This window comes from Mus caroli, chromosome 6 (genome assembly GCF_900094665.2).
Source record: "Mus caroli chromosome 6, CAROLI_EIJ_v1.1, whole genome shotgun sequence".
Taxonomy (NCBI): domain Eukaryota; kingdom Metazoa; phylum Chordata; class Mammalia; order Rodentia; family Muridae; genus Mus; species Mus caroli.
The window spans coordinates 28,809,200-28,825,799 of record NC_034575.1 but is presented as its reverse complement, the minus strand read 5'-3'; the positions used below and the strand labels follow the sequence as shown (position 1 = coordinate 28,825,799).

General features: G+C 45.6%; 1 protein-coding gene across 1 annotated transcript in view; it reads right to left on the bottom strand.

Annotated features, from left to right (window-relative positions):
• Lrguk (leucine rich repeats and guanylate kinase domain containing) overlaps positions 1-13,475 on the bottom strand; it is a 104,340-nt gene extending 90,865 nt beyond the window's left edge. Inside the window, exons 1-3 of the mRNA XM_021165014.1 lie at positions 13,176-13,475; positions 6,074-6,181; positions 3,363-3,444 (exon numbers count right to left, since the gene is read on the bottom strand). Coding sequence (XP_021020673.1) covers positions 3,363-3,444; positions 6,074-6,181; positions 13,176-13,472 — 487 coding nt within the window. The 5' untranslated portion in view covers positions 13,473-13,475. The remainder of the gene's footprint in view (positions 1-3,362; positions 3,445-6,073; positions 6,182-13,175) is intronic.
• Between the last annotated feature and the right edge of the window lie 3,125 nt (positions 13,476-16,600).

The following is a 16,600-nucleotide window of genomic DNA, read 5'->3' as shown; positions in this document are numbered from 1 at the left end:
TCCATCTCCTGTATCTCTAGGATACCTGAGTAGCCAGTGGCTGCGGCCCCTTGCATGACCCCGCTTATTTTTCCCACAATCTGCTAACCCCTGAGGGCTTCAAATATTACCAACCTTACAGGAAGGGATGAGAGACTGTAAAGCCTTAGATAATCCTCTTGATAATTAGCTCCTAAATGACTGAATTAGGTCTTTTCAGAAGATTGGAAATACCACAATTAGGGAAGTCTCAGTTGCAAATTCAATTTTGTTGTAGTTGGACTTAATCCTAAATCTCATTAATTATTCGAGGTGATTTAGATCATTGCTTGTTATTGTGCCTTGGCTCTGGATTGGTTCAAACTCGCATCTGAGCTCGGCATTTTATCCCAAGCAGATAGCCCCAAAACGTGATGCTAAGGAGAACTCTGCCCTAACGGAGTTCACATGTAATGGAATTACAGGCGAGCTGGGGCTGGGAGCCAGCATTTGCCACTCTTTGTTGCAGCCCAGTCATCCTGGGCACCAGAATGAAAGAATCCACACAGTAGACGTTCTAGCCTTGTCTGTACAAGAGACTCATTCTCCACCAGAAAGAGGTGTGGTGATAGCACCCTCTTTCTCTCTCAGTCTCTAGGAAACGACAAACCAAGGACAGTTGTGCCAACTGCAGGCAAAGCCAGGCCAAGTGGCACAGACACACGCAGAGAGGCGGGCATACCAGCTGTCTTGGGCAGGGTTGGCAGGCAGTGAGAGATGGCTCTGCCATCCTACATTTTGTGATGGTTTGAGTGGGAAATATTCCCCCCCACCCAGTCTTGGGTGTCTGAATGCTTGTTCTCCAGCTGGCGGCTGTCTGGGTAGGTTTGGGAGGTGGGGCTGGCTGTAGGAAGTGTGTCACTGGGGGCAGGCTTGGAGGTTTTAAAAGCCACGCACCATCCCCAGTCAACTCTGCTTCCTGCCTGAGGTTCCAGATGTGAGCTCTCCACTCTCAGCTCCCACTGCGGTTGCCATGCCTGCTGTATGATGTCTCTGTCACTATGGGCTCTAAACCTCTGGAACCTTAACATAAACTCTTTCTTCTGTAAGTTGCTTTGGTCATAGAATTTATCACCAAAACAGAAAGCCAGTTAATATGCCTGATCAAGAGTCTGGGAAGCCAGAAAATCTTACCAACTTCTACTTCACTTCTCTGGATCAAACAATACTGCAGGTGTGAGCACCTCTCAAAGAGGTAGGTAATTCGCTGGGTATTAACACTTTGTTAGGAGTCAACAGGCCAATCAAAGAAGGTTGCCTGTGAGACAAACCCTATGGGGAAGTCAGACGCTTAACAGTTTATACCGATCAGCCCATAAACCTATCAGCCCATAACCTGCCCATTTTGCAGCCAACTGCATGTCTGTTAAGAGTTGTCTCAATTCTATTAGTTTCCACCGAGCCTGAACTCCTGCTGGGGTTCATCCTTAATGCCAGTCTGTTTTAGAGTAGAAGCATCAGCTAATATTTGGACAGATACAACGAGATGGTAAATATATCTCATACTCTGTATGAGACACTCACACAGTCCCTCACTGTCACACATACAGACACTCATACACTGTGACAGAAACAGTCCCTGGCTTGCTAACTTCTATGTCGTCCCTCCTTGGTGCAGTAACCTCTTTGTCCACCAGATGGCAGAAGCACCTTGAGTCTACACCAAGGGTTCTAAACCAGCAGTATTGGCCTCACCCTCCCTTACTGCAAATGCAAATTCTCAACCCTTCCCCCCAATTCCACTGAGTCAGAAACTCCGCAGGTGGGGCTCAGCAACCTGTGTGCTAACAGCTCCCACTCTAGCACAAGTGAGTCTATTGAAAGTCGAAATGTGGTCTACCTCAGGATACTTGTAAGACTGACGTCAGTACCCCCCCCACACACACACACACATACACACACTCACACACACATACACACACACACACACACAAAACCATTCTGCAATCCCGACCCGTGACAGACTCTCAGACTCCCGATGAATTAATACAGTGGGTCATGGAGAACCAGAGGAGTGATCTTCACAGAGAGACATGTGCCATGAGCGTCAGGGCATGGAGCTAAGTCTCTGGCATTGAGCACGGTCGGAGCCTCCCCCAAGGCTGCAATTTCTTCAGTAAAGGTGGAAAAGCAACCTTGGACATGTGGGGTAGCAGAGCATCATCAACCTGGGAGGTGTCGGGTGGGCAGGGCACTGCTGCCAGTAACAGTTAAAATGCCTTCCTAATGGGTGGATCGTCTCATAGTCTGGTGGGATCTGCTTTGAAGTAACACGGAGGAAGAGGGACAGGGAGGGTCGAGCTTGTTACTCTGGAGCCTCAGTACTCATCCCAGACATTTCTTGGCTCATGAATTTGTTTGCAGTTTCCTAAAGTGAGTTTATTAAAACTTGAAAAACAACAAACCAGGCTTTTGAGCAGGGCTACCTGAAAGGGCGCAGTGCTTCCCAGCTCTCAGTGCCTGCACTTTGGTTATCAGAGTCAGCTGAGGGGGGCTGGGAAGTGCAATGGAGAGACCATCGTCAGTGCGTTATGGGTTTCTGCTAAGGCAGGTAAAAGACAAGACGCAAGCAGAAAGATGCTCAGTGGAGAAAGCGGGTCAGAAGTAAGTATTCCCTTGTATCTCTAGGAATCTAACGGGAAAAAAATGGGCACGGTTCCATCAAAGATCAGAAAATCAGAAACAAGAACCGGCTATGAAGAAAATCTGATAGTTACTGGACTACATTCCTTAAGTGTGAAGAAGGAAAGTCTACCGATAAATACATGGACCTGCAGACAGTGTGGTCAGGAAAGCTGGTGGAGCACATGGGGACCGGGAAGAATGACTCTGGGAAGCCCTGGTGTTTAGATATTAAAAATAGGAGGAGCTAGCTAGGATGGAACCGCAAAAGCAAGCCAAAGGCGGGTGGGGAAGGCTGATCCATCTGAGCTGATACAGCTGAAGGGTGTTGTCCATACCAGGAGGGCCTGGGAGAGAGGGGAGGGGAGGAGACTGTGGAAAAGGAAGGTATGGTCCCGATATGATCTATGAGAGATGAACAAAAACAAATAAATAAAGGCAGCATCAAACAGTCTGCAAGGCTGTCAATGACGCTGTGAGGCTCCGTGGATGGCTGCCACTGTTCAAAACACTCTTCTCTCCATTGGGGGCGGGGGGCATTGCCCTCACTCATTCCCTTCCTCCCTGCCTCCCTCCCTGGACAACAATGAATCGATATGTAAATTGATCTACAAATCACTTACATCAAATTCAGTATTATTAAACTACATTAAGTTCCATACGCAGCCTGTAGATTTCTGTACTAGCTCAGCAATCAGTCTCCTCAAGCGACAGTCACGTACCTTCGATTCTATTTCCCGAAAGATTCAACTTCTGCAGGTGGACATAGCCGCACAGAATGCTGATGTCGACCAACTCACAGTGCTGAGGGGAAGAAGAGGGAGAGGGGCTTAAATATGGCCACTTCTGTTTGTGTGAGCCTTCCTGCAACATCTAGAAACAACACTGGTGAAAAGAAAATCAGAATTTCTTTCAAAACTATAGAAGAGCCGGGTGATGGTGGCGCACGCCTTTAATCCCAGCACTCGGGAGGCAGAGGCAGGCGGATTTCTGAGTTCGAGGCCAGCCTGGTCTACAAAGTGAGTACACAGAGAAACCCTGTCTCGAAAAAAAAAACCAAAACAACACAAAAAAAAGTATAGAAGAGAGAAATGAAACCTAAGACCCACTATTAATGGGACTCCACAGCAGACTACAGATCCCGCCAAAAGAAAGTGTTCTTTCAGAAGAAACACTAGTCTGTCGGTGTAGCGGTACAGGCTTTTAATCAAGGCAGAGGCAGGTGAATCTCTGTGAGTCTGAAGCCAGCCAAGACTACCCAATAAGACCCTGACTCAAAAAGAAGAAGAAAAAATAATTTATCAGCATAAGAAATTAGTGTTATCAGCAAGAGCAAATCTGGTGAAAAGATAAACAGTTTGTGAGAACTGTTAGGCGGGGTTTGAAAGAAAAGTTATAGCAATAAAGACCACATTTTCATCCAGCCAGAGAAAAGCAAACGCTGGGAGTTTAAATGAAGTCTTAAGGGACATCACACGATGCAGAGAGAAGCACAGAGAGGCATGTGGCTAAGCCTAGAGTGACACAGCACCCTGGGGAGCCGCAGCATCTGACTCTGCGGAGTCTCTGTCCAAAATTCATACCAGAAAACGGTACTCAAAGAAAGTTCAGGTGGACTTAGGAGGGGAATCTGATCCCTTGGCATAGAGACTTAGACTAGTGGTACATGTCACTCTGTCTCAAGCTGTAAAAAACAAAAAAACAAAACAAAAAACAAAACAAATAAAAAACAAAAAAAAAATGACTCTAATAGAGAGTCATTTGAAAGCAGGTTCTCATGTGAGGAGTGATGGCTGCTTCAAGTGGCAAACCAGCATTGAGTACCCACTGTGTACATCACCATGGTAATGAGAAAACAGGGAAGGGTGGAGCTTTGCCATGCCTTTAAGAATGTAGGACTGTGGCAGGAGAGAAGATATGTATGCAAGTAATTAGAGGAGTCAAATAAATAACAATGCATTGTTGTTGTTGTTGTTGTTGTATTACCATGTATAGCATGAGTAAGATACTGAGCCAGAAAATGTACTCATTGAGACAGGGTTTTGAGGCCAAGTAACTCAACATGTAGTCTCTCAACAGTAAGGAGGGCAGGGGCAAAGTGAGTTAAGCTCCCTCCCTCTGGCTGAAATAAGATTCAAAGGGTTGCTTTTGTTAGCAGACCAACCTAAGGCATAGCTCTACATACATAAGTAGACTGACTATTGGTGGAAATGGCCCTTCACGGGGCTGTACTGGCTGCCAGAACGACAGCATCTCAATGGCTCACACAGTGCTGTGTGTACAGGGCACTCCCCAGACGTCACACCTGAGTGCCTGGGACACCCACAGAAGGTTAGACATTGCTAGGGATGGAGACCATGGCTGTCATTAGCTGACGGACATACTATGAAGCCAGCACCAGGGACCACACTTCATTAGTCCTTGGGTGTTTTATTAGTTCAAATCCAAGGCAGGACACGCTTTCCGTTGGGAACGAAGCGAACCAGAAAGCTATAGTAAAAGTTCGATGTGCTTTTCTTTAAGTACACGTAGAGTGCACAGTTGTGCAGGTATGGGTGCACTTGTGTATAAGAGGGGTGTGTGTGTGAGCAGGTAGCGGCCCATGCTCGATATCAGCTGTCTTCCTCCCTGGCATTTACTTTGTATGCTGACGCTGCCTCTCTGGCTAAATCTGGAGCTCAGGATTTTACCTTGACCAGGCTGACACACCAGCATGACCAAGATCCCAACTCCAGCCTTCACACTTGCAGCTCAAGCACTTTACCCATGAGCCATTGCACCAACCCCTTGACTTTTTTTTTTTTTTTTTTTCTAATGGAAGCAAAAAGAACTAAACTATTTTTCCAGGACTACGGGCAACAGCAGAGAAGCTGCAGTGTTGGCGGTCAGCTCTTGCAGCCCCTCACAGTCAAAGTGGAGCCAAGACCCTGCGCTACTCGCTGACTAGGGTTGAAATCTTGAAAATTGATGGGTAACAATAGATTTTTTTTTTTGCTTTGATGATAGGCATCTTTATGAAAATAAAAGACAGCTCAGAGCTACTTACTTCTTGACATACTTCAGGGAGAAATCAATAGTACTCGGTTCCCTGGGATTCAGACAGAGTTTAGCTCAGCTTTGGCCGATCAGAGCAAAAATTCTTACAGAGTTTTTGATTGGTTTTACACATCCAGATTCAAGTTCCCGAAGAAAGCATTGATTGCTATAATATAGGCTACTTAGGATGAAAGAGGGTGCCGAGGAGGATAAAAACAGAAGAATTAGAGGAGCTGACAGTTGGACAGCAAGGCTCCCTGAAGTCTGCCATTCATGGGCCCATCTCTCATTTCTGGCAGACATGAGGCCCTGAGATCTGCCACCACCACATGAATGCCAAAGAAGATGAATGTCATCTGCCCATGTCGCCAGCCTAAAGTGATCCTGTCACACTCACCGATAGATTCAGGTTGAGGTAAACCTGCTCCGTGCCACGGCCTGACCACCCCAATCCAGTGAGTGCCTCAGCCACGGCCTCCTCTCTCAGGATCCCGTCATACTCGTCCTGCGGAAAGAGAATGGTGGGCAAAGAACTTGCATTAGAAAGGCAACTGTCAGCCGGGCGTGGTGGCACACGCCTTTAATCCCAGCACTCGGGAGGCAGAGGCAGGCAGATTTCTGAGTTCGAGGCCAGCCTGGTCTACAAAGTGAGCTCCAGGACAGCCAGGGCTATACAGAGAAACCCTGTCTCGAAAAACAAAAAAACAAAAAAAACAAAAAAAAAAGAAAGGCAACTGTCTACCTCGTTCTACCCAGCTTCTGTGGGGGCGCACTTCCGAAGTCAACTTTGGCTGATAGCTTGCTTGTGATTAATCATGAATGAGCATGCTGGCATCTGTCTTTGTTTTTAATTAAGATGCACGTTATACCTTGACAAGTTCCTCCCCTTACACATACATCCTCGAGAGACTGTCCCTTCCTGAAGGGAAAGGCCTTAGTCAAACATAGATACCGGGAACCATAAAGTCACTGCATAAGCATTTGTGGTCACTGTTTATCTTCCTGGAATTGGCCATGCTTTCTGTTGCTCACCTTTAAGAGACACTGAGAGAATACACTCATTGCTGGCATGGTATTGGCCAGCAGCTCTCCCATCTCTATCTCCTGCTTCTTCTTTCTGCCTTTCCTATGATCATCCTCACTCCCCCAGTCATGGTTCCCACTGACTGACTGCCAGGCTCCAACAAGCTTCCAGAGAAAAGGCCGTGTGTGTGTGTGTGTGTGTGTGTGTGTGTGTGTGTGTGTGTGTGGTACACGCGCGAGTGCCCAACATGTACATACTGTATACAATTAAGTAAACGCTCATCAAAGCCATGCCTTGCCACCACCCGCCACCGGTTTGTCAGGTGCCACTTCCCTGTGGTGTCCAAGGCTGGGAGAGCACAGGGGCCACAGGGACATGAATGTTGGTGGCCCTGTGCAAGAGCTCTGCTCTCAACCTGCTAATCCTGCTGACAGCCCTGGGGCAGCACTCTTATCTCCAATTTAAGTAACTAAGGCTTAGAGGTTACCCCTGCTCAAAATGACATGGCAGTAGGTAACAGAGCTGGAATGAAATGTCAGTCTGTCAGTCTGTCTGTGATTCTGCACTAGGCTGCTTACCTACCCCTCAAAAGACAGTTGTATCAAACAAAGGCAATCATGTCTTGAAATCTGGTATTCTTGCTGAACAAACCAAGTCCTCACTTCCTGGTTGCTGATTCTGTAAGATTCACCTAATTTACAAGATGATTTAGTGGGTCACTTCCATGAGGAAGCTTGCCCTTGGTCTACAGTCAGTGGATGGGCAAGGCAGTTCTCCAGTGATGGCAGACAGGAGAGACAACACGCCGATCTATGTCTCCTACCCTGAACTCTACAATGGCCAGCACGGACACTGACATCAGCAAGATGACAGAAAACGGTCACCATGGCAGCCACGCTGACATAAAGTACTTAACCATGAAGAGCAAGCATATGAACTGTGATGGAAAACATCTGCTTGTTAGTTCTTTATTAACCCGGGAGCCAAGAATGCTGTTTGCTGTTGGTCCTGAGGACCTAAGTATACAGAGTCATGTTGGTATAAAAAGAGGATGTCCCCAGGGAATATTGCCTGCATGGAGATAGTGCATGTTTTTTGGAGTCAGGTGGGCTCAGTTTGAACCCCACAACCTGTCATGTGACTTGGGGAAGGGCAAAGCTTTCTCTGAACCTCATTTCTCCACCTATAAATAGAAAGTGTGTTTTTCTTTAAAGTCGTTCTAGACACACCATCCCTCCAAAGTAGGCTGCGTTTGGTGTATTGATTGTTTGATGCTGAAGGCACTTGAAAAACCAGCGAACGCCCGCCAAGGAGAGACTTTCTCTGAACTGCTTTTATCTACAGAAAGGCAGATCCTTCAAAAGGAACTCGATTGTTATAAATCCCCTCCCCGGGAGTTTCATCAGCTGGAGGAGACTGACCCTTATCACAGGAGCAAAGAGAGGCTGACGACACCACAGTGAGGCAGGCTGTGTCACCAGCTCTCAAATCTCCCAACTGTCCTAAGAGAGCCCGTGTGTCTTTCTATAAAAGCATTTGCCCCCTCCCCATCTCTTTAAGCGGCCCACATCCCCTCTCCCCTTCCCTTGTTAGCATGGTGTGCAGACCCTCAAATCTCACATCAAAATTGTTTCCAGATCGGCAGGATGACTGACTCAGTAGGTGGAAGCCCTTGCCTCTAAGCTTGAGGACCGGAACCCCATGGCAGCAAGAGAGAACAAATGCCTACGAGTTGCTGTCTGACCTCCACATGTGTGTCGCACACCTGAATAAATAATTATAATAGATTTCTTTGACACTTGTTGATTTTATATGTAGGAGTGTTTTGCCTGCAGGCTCCATAGGCATTTAGTGCCTGAGGAGGACAGAGAGGGTGTTAGAGCCCCTGGAATTGGAGTTATGGATGGTGGTGAGTCACCAGTTGCATTCTGGGAACCAGAGCAGGATCCTCTGCAAGAGCAACACGTGCTCTGAACTGCTGAGACACCTCTCCAGACTCTTCCATACTTCGTTTGTAGGATTTGTTTGCTTGTTTAATTTTATCTGTATGGGGGTTCTTGTTTGCATTTAAGTCTGTGTACCACATAACTTATCTGGTGCCTTTGGAAGTCAGAAAAGGGCTTTGGAGCCCCCTGGAAATGGATTAAGAAGATAAGATTAGAAGCCACAGTGTAAGTGTTAGAAATCAAACCTGGGTCCTCTGGAAGAACAGCCAGTGCTCTTAACCACTGAGCCATCTCTCCAGCCTTTCCCCTGGACTGGTTCTGGACATCTAGCTAACTATTCAGTGCTTGTTAAACTATTCGTTGTTAAACGGTGGTTATTAGAGGAGAATCTACAACGGCTCATTTACTAACCCAGCATAATCCTTGACAACGATCTATAAACATCTGTCCTTGAACCCACAGAGAAATGGAGTCTTCAGCCCTCAGCAAGGAAAACTTTGGTTTGCAACTGATGAGGGCCATTACAAAAACAAACAAACAAACAAACAACTGTAAGAGGAGGTTTTAAAAAAGTCTTTTCCTATGCTACCCCGATGCATGTAATATTAAAAACCACCATGCTCACACCCTTAGTCTGCGTTAACCTGCTCGTCCTCACTTTACCTCATAGTGACCTCATGGGTCCGGCTAGGAGAGCTAGGAGATTAGGAAGACCATCACTTCTCTTCTATTCCTTATTTTTAATATTTTAAGGAGAATTAAAGAGACAATGTATAGAAAGCCCTTGGCATGGTGTCTGGGACACATCGAATGTGTCAATAAAAGTTCTGTGTGCAAAAGTCCCATGCCTGCCATGCTGCTCACAGGTAGGAAAGACATTCATGCCTGTGTATGGAGTGTCTTGTAAAACCTAGGAGGGAGTGAGGTGGAGGGATCCTGCCTTCCTCCCAAACTTCCCACCTAGTGCTCCAGAGGTCACCTCACCTCACAGGACACCATTTCCTTACTGATTCAGGAAGGCCTGTTGGTCACCACAGCTGTGGACATCGAGTGGGTAAAACTACCAGGGTTCGTTCTCTCAGATTCCGAAGCCAAGGCTCCACACTCGAGGTTCCTGGAAGACGTAGCAGACCTTTTTGCCAATGGGCAAACAGTCTCTTCCCGTCTGACCTATTGGCAGAATAACCCACTTCCTTGTTCTGGAGATGTCCTTGCCCTGGCTGAGCGTGATCATACAGCTAGCATGTAGCTCTTCTTCTCCTACACCTCTGGATTGGTCCCTTCTCACACTCGTCTTCACCTGCACATCAGCGAAGAATCTGTTTTCCTATACTGCTGTCTCCTTCCCACCTCCCCTCCTCTCCCTGGCTTTTCCTTTCTTCCTTCCTGGCCTATTTCACAGACCTAGAGCTATGAAATCCACAGCTTCTGCCTCTGTGACCCCTCTTCCCTGATTTTCAGTCATATGATTCTTAAACCCAATTCCTTAATATATAGTAATGTCTGTCTCTGATTCCCTTTGCCATGACCCAGTATCCCCCACTGTCCTATCTCACAGTGACATCCCAGGTCTCTGACACTCAATTAGTGATTGTTTCATCTTAAGTGTTTTATCTTTATCCTACTTTATGTTCCAAGCACTCCCTTGGCCCAGAATCTCCCCGCTCCCCTAGAGATACTGCTAGAATACATAACACCCTATCACCTAAATTTACCTGGTCATCAGAGAACTGCTTACAGTATCGAGTGTCTGTGCACAGCCCAGAGCCTAGCCCTACCCCAGCTTCAGCTGCTTGTTCCGCTCTTATGTGTAACTCCTGAGTGCGGCTGATCCTGTCTCTGTATATGAAACTCCAGGTGCTGCTTGCTGTGACATACTCCTATGTCACTCTGAGAACATGGACCATGTGTGTCTTCAGTCACATCTCAGTCACAGTGTCGTCTTCTATTTTAACTGCTATCACTTACTTATTCCATCTGTAACTTCTGAGAGCCTACTCTATCCAGCAGATATTATACTGAAAACTTTACAGCAGTCTCTTACTAAATCTAGAGTCTGTAGCTATCCCAGTGAATAGGCACTGTGGCTCATGCTGAGTGACTGGTACTGGCAATGGGAAGTTTTCATGCACCAAATGTTGGGTCAAGACACGGTCAAAGAGTGTTTCCTACTAAGCAATCATTCGGTAAATGTTCGTTCAATAAGGCTAAAACCACTTATTTTTAAAAGCTACAGGTAGCAATTAGAAATGTCTGAGTTACTGTTTTTAGTATCAGGACTCTATTATGCTAAGTGTTTGGGATTTTTACTACACTTTCTATTTGTATGTGTATTGTGTACATGTACACACACCACAGCACACATGTGGACGTCATAGGACCACGTTGGAGAGTCAAGTCTCTTCTTCCACTATGTGGGTCAAGGGGATTGAACTCAGGTTATCAAGCTTGGCAGCGAGTGTCTTTACATGAAAAGCCATCTCACTGGCCTGATGCTAAGCATTTTACATATAGGATAGCATTTAGTTATCCTACGAGACAGAGGGGACTCTCAAGCCCATTATAAGCTAAATAACTTATTCAGAATCTTGGTACTAACCAAAGGCTAGCCCACGTCCCAGCCACAAGCCTTTCATCCCAAAGGCTGTGCTCCAAACAGCTAGTCTCAGCTGCTTCCCTTAAAGTCATCAGGGCTTCTGGAGTCTGAAGCAGGCTGCACTGATGAATATGGCACCACGTGATTACTTGGAATCAGGGTGAGAAACGGGAAATCAACCACACAACATGAACGTATAGTTCTTTACAACTTTTCAGTTCATTCCACATTTTAAAATGTCATACCGTGAAAAGTCAGTATCAGTATTTAGAATCTAACCGGAGGAAATAATAAACTTTTTCTCAACATAGTCTCCAAACCCGAAAGGATGGATGGACCCCTTCTAACGGCATCCTGAAGACAGATTAATGATGACGCTAATGAACTCATATCCAAGGAGCCTGTGCTAATTAGAATCATAAGTAATGCTGGTGGTTCATTTGTGAATTCCTCTGGGGTGGAAGATGGTAGAAACCACACAAACATTTTGAAAGAGCACAAACACAGCTACGGTTTGTCGTAGTCTCAGCTGAAGGTGGAAAATTAACCAACAAAGGGAGAATAAAATAAATGATGGCCTTTTTGGTTGTTTGTTATCATTATCTTCATCATCATCACCAGTATTACCATCATCATCATCATCATCATTGTTGTTGTCGTGTTTTAAGGCAAGGTCTCACTGTGTGGTTCTATCAGTGTTTCTAGCTGATCAGGAACTGGGTGTGTAGACCAGGCTAACCTCTAACTCACGACAATCACCCTATTTCTGCCTCTCAGTGCAGGGAGAGAATGGCAAGAACGCCATTGCCAGCACACTGCTATAGCCAACTTCAAGCAACGTTAGCATGCAACTAGCCCAGGAAGAAAGATGTGGACTAGGAAAAACAAAAAGAGGGATGAGGGGGAAAATAGGCCAAATATTCCAAGTTCAGGAAAGGGCATTAGAGACAAGAGCCCAGGGAAAGGAGGGCAGAAGTGGAGTAACGGGAGGTCAGAGGCAGGAAGGACAAGAAAGAAGGCAGACCAGGAGCCATGTTTGACAAGGGGGAGAAGGGTGGCTTGTGAAGAAGCTGAGCGAAAAGAAGGGGGAGCAGCGAAAAAAGGCAAGACGTGAAATCAAGAAAGATGTTGGTTCTGAGTAGCTATGACAGAGAGAAAAGCCTAACTGGGTATGAGAGGGAAACAGATCAACCTACGAGTTTGAAAAAGCACAATAAATAGAAGCCAATACTAGGCATAAGGGAATGCAAGGTGGAAGGAAGCGAAGGGAGATGAGGAAGGACAGTCGGTGTGTGGGAATACAGTCAAGTGTGGAAGGGAAGTGGAATCAGAAGATTAGGAAAATAGTTAAGAGCGTTGGGAACACTCCCCATAAGCCAAACTCTAAAGACTGGGGGTGAGCTAGCTCTCTCTGATCATGCTGTGGCTCCCTTCTTAACCAGAAAGAGTGGAAGTGCTTAAATAGGCACATAAATACCCCTAGCAGAAGTAACATATAAAACTTATATGTTATTTCATCTTCAGCAAAGCATTGGGATTTTTTTTTTTTTTTACCACCCTGGAGGAAGGAAGAAGATGGATGGTCCGCATAAGTTTGTCAATAAGTAATTTTAAAAGCATTAAACCCATACTGGTACACTGATTTTTTTCCTCCCCATTATATCAGTGTGTAATCTGACAGATAAGAAACTAGGAAAAGAAACTAAATATTTGGAGGGTTTCACCCCCTTGCTCCAAGACAGGAGGTGAAGCACATGAGAAATGGGGGAATAGAAATAAGCAGCAAAGAAAAGCCCTTGCCCTCTGGCCAGAGGGGAGTGGGCTGAGCCCAGGACGGGAGGAAGGCAGAAGCAAGCTGCCGCTGAGGCAGCCAGGCTGAGCGGCTGGAGGATGCCTGAGACTGGGGTGCGGGTTGGGGAGGGGGGAGGCACACCTCCAAATTCTGCATTTCGGACTCCTCTGACTCTTCAGATTCTCCTTCCTCCTGTTGCTGCTCTTCTTGCTCCGCTTCTGTCTCATGAGAGCGGTGGATGAGCTGGTGGAGGAGGTAAGAGGAGGCGCTTCTGAAAGTCCCTTTTGACTTCAGACCCATGGGGAAAGAAGGCCAACGTCTCTGACGTTGTTTTTCTGTGAGCGACAGTATCGCCTGGGCCGCAATGCGAGAGGCGCCCAAACCCTGCCGGAAACGGGTGCCTTTCCATCTCGAGGGGTTTCGCTCGAAGGACGCCATCTTGTTTATACGCGTTGCCTAGGTGACTGACGTCATGGCCCGCGGCGCTGCAAGGAACTCTGGGGGCTGTAGTCCAAGCTTCCGTACTTGCACAGTCTGTCAAGGTCTCCATTGGCGTTCACTTTTGCAGCGCTCTGCTGCTTCTTTTATTTTCCTCTTTACCTTCAGTCGCTAGTTTTGTTCCTTTTTACATGTACTTTTAATCCCTTTTCTCCACCCACTTTCTTTGTCTTCTTGCTGCCGGTCCTTCTTTGAGCTTGTTCATCTCACATTTGATAACATTCACACAAGCATCTCCAGTCTGGCTTCATTCACACCATCGAACTTTGGAAGCATTTGACATTCCTAATTCTGTCGGTCGGAAAGCTAGTAAAGATGAAATTTAACACTATGCACAGCGCCGTGGGAGGAGATGAGGCCGTGACATAGATGATTGAGAAGACCTGACTCCTCTCCTTTTCCTTTCATTGTAGATAATGAAGAGAAACTACCAAAGGATTTTAAGAGCTCATTTGCAGTTAATTTACATACCTGTCCAACTCTGGGTCTGGTCCTTGGGAAGGAAAAATCTAGCAGTAGGATAGGAGGGGCAGATTGGGAAAGGAAAGGAAGGGAAAGGGAGGAGAGAGAAGGAAAATGAATCAAACAAACTGTAGTGTATCTGAACCCCTCTGAAGAGCTGTTAGTATTCCATCAATAATTATTGCATCTGTAATTATTTTCATCGTGCTGAATAGTTTTATCAAATGTTCTTCTTGAAGGATTAGAAAAAGCATGGCTCTCTGCTAGTGTGATTTTATGAAACCCAAATCCTATAGCCTTAAGCTCCACAAAATAGACACGCCATAGAAAAACAGAACGAGAACTGTAGCAACTATTATTGCCATAGCAATGACAACGGAGATCCTGACAGGAAAGTTGTCTTCATCCTCTGGCCTTACTGGGCCATTTCTCCATGCTTCAGTGACAGCCATTACAAATACAAAATGATCCTATCAATGGCTGTCAGGGGAAAAGGAGAAAAAATTCTTATGGACACCACCCATTGACTATTATCTTTCTCAGTGCTTGAGGGACCATTAAAACTGACATAAAGCTTTCAGAATTACCTTCCTTCATTATCTTGCAGCTCGTAACAGGAAAGGGCGCAATGAAAGTATCTCCCTGCTAGGTTTGCCTTGCCTCTTATTTCTTTTCCTAGTGGGTACCGATTCTGACAAGGGATTTCTCTCCAACCTCATTGCCTTAGGGTCTGGCTCCACCTAACTAAGAAGACTAGAGTGTTCACTCTGCTCTTGCAGAAATTATAAAAATGCAAACCCTATGTGTGTCTTCAATAACTTAATCAGCATTTGTAGCAGAGGGAACTTTGCTAACGGCAATCTACTGAGAAAAATGTTTGATGGTAGAGTTAGGATCTGTCAAAGAATAATTTCAAAACGTGAAAAACATGTTTGCCCTACAAAGACTAGAATGAAACAGGCTGGGAAGAGATTATTTGTTGGAGTTGGTCTCGTGAACTGTGCATTCAGAGGCTTGTTCTGTGTCCCAAGGTCACATTTCAGTCTAGACATGGGCATTGTATTCACCAATGTGCTATAAAGAATTCTCCCCAATCTCTGCTTGGACAATAAAAGGCTAGAGCCCAAGACTGGGAAGGAGGTAGAGGAAGGCAGAACTTGAGATGGAGTAGGGGGTCTTACTTAGGGACTACGAGGAGAAAGGAAAAGGTAAAGGAAGAAGGAGGACTCTATGAGGCAGGATGGCCCATGATCACGTGGCCAAGAGAAGCTCACCCTGAGGCCACACATGAAACAGAACAAGACTCAGTTGGCAAGCAGTGGGTATATTCATCTGGTTATTAATAGCCTCATTGGGTTGTCATAGTGTCGGAACCTGCCCAGTTTAGGTTTGTAGCTTGTTAATGAATTCTGATGTTTTTGTGTTGTTTACTCAGGAGCTAAATGGGAAGGAGTGTAGCAGAAACAATAAATGACATCAATAATTATTCAAGTCAATCAGAGTTAAAGATGGCAACCATATTCAGAATCCACAAGATAAGGAATTGTGACATGGGCTTGCTAAGTTAGAGACTGTCAGAACTAGCTTTGAGGTCCCAAAGACAGAGCCCACCCCTCCAAGCGTCTCAACAAGGCAAAATGTCACTCTTTTTCAGGAGGATGATTTAGAGAGAATGAAGGCACAGAGACAGGAACTCCACTTGATGATGGCAACTGTATTTTTCCACTGGCTGGAGTCTGATTTCAGGCTCTCAAGATTGGATAGTTTTTTAAAATCAAAGCTAGAGATATGAAGGTGAAAGGAAGTCAATGACTTTACTCTGAGAATGTAGCAGGGGCTTCGTATGAACAAAGGAGTTACTGGGTTGGTGCTATTAAAACATTTACGTAAAAGTCTTACTGGGTGGGAGAGATAAAAGATCTGAATTCCTTGTCCTAAACACAGGTTTTATAGTTGTATGGGAGCTGATAGAGAAGACTGGTATTTAATATTCCTTTCAGAGACAAAACTGGCTAATTGACTACAACATATTAAGACCTAACGATGGGCATATGATACTGATGTGTATTTGGTCTTTTCATCTCCATACCTACCTTTACTTTCACTTGATGGATGGGTCCACTGAAGGTCCAGGGAGGTCAACAATTGGCCTAAGGCAGGATGGGGGTCGGGAGCAGTGTGAGACACCTAATGTAGACTGAGCAGCACTGCCAAAGTTACAACTTTTTCAGCAAGTAAGAAAGAGAGAGAGAGAGAGAGAGAGAGAGAGGACTGAAGAAAGAGAGAGAGAGAAAGAAAGAAAATAGGAAGGAAAGGAAGAAAGAGAGGGAAAGAAAGAGAGAAAGAAAAGAAAGAAAGAAAGAAAGAAAGAAAGAAAGAAAGAAAGAAAGGAAGGAAGGAAGGAAGGAAGGAAGGAAGGAAGGAAGGAAGGGGAGAGAAAGAGAGGAGAGAGAGAGAGAGAGAGAGAGAGAGAGAGAGAGAGAGAACAAGATAAAACTTCACCAAAAGACTCATCATAAAAATATACTAGTTGGAGCCGGAGAGATGTCTCAGCGGGTAAGAGCACTGACTGTTCTTCCAGAAGTCCCAAGTTTAATTCCCAGCAA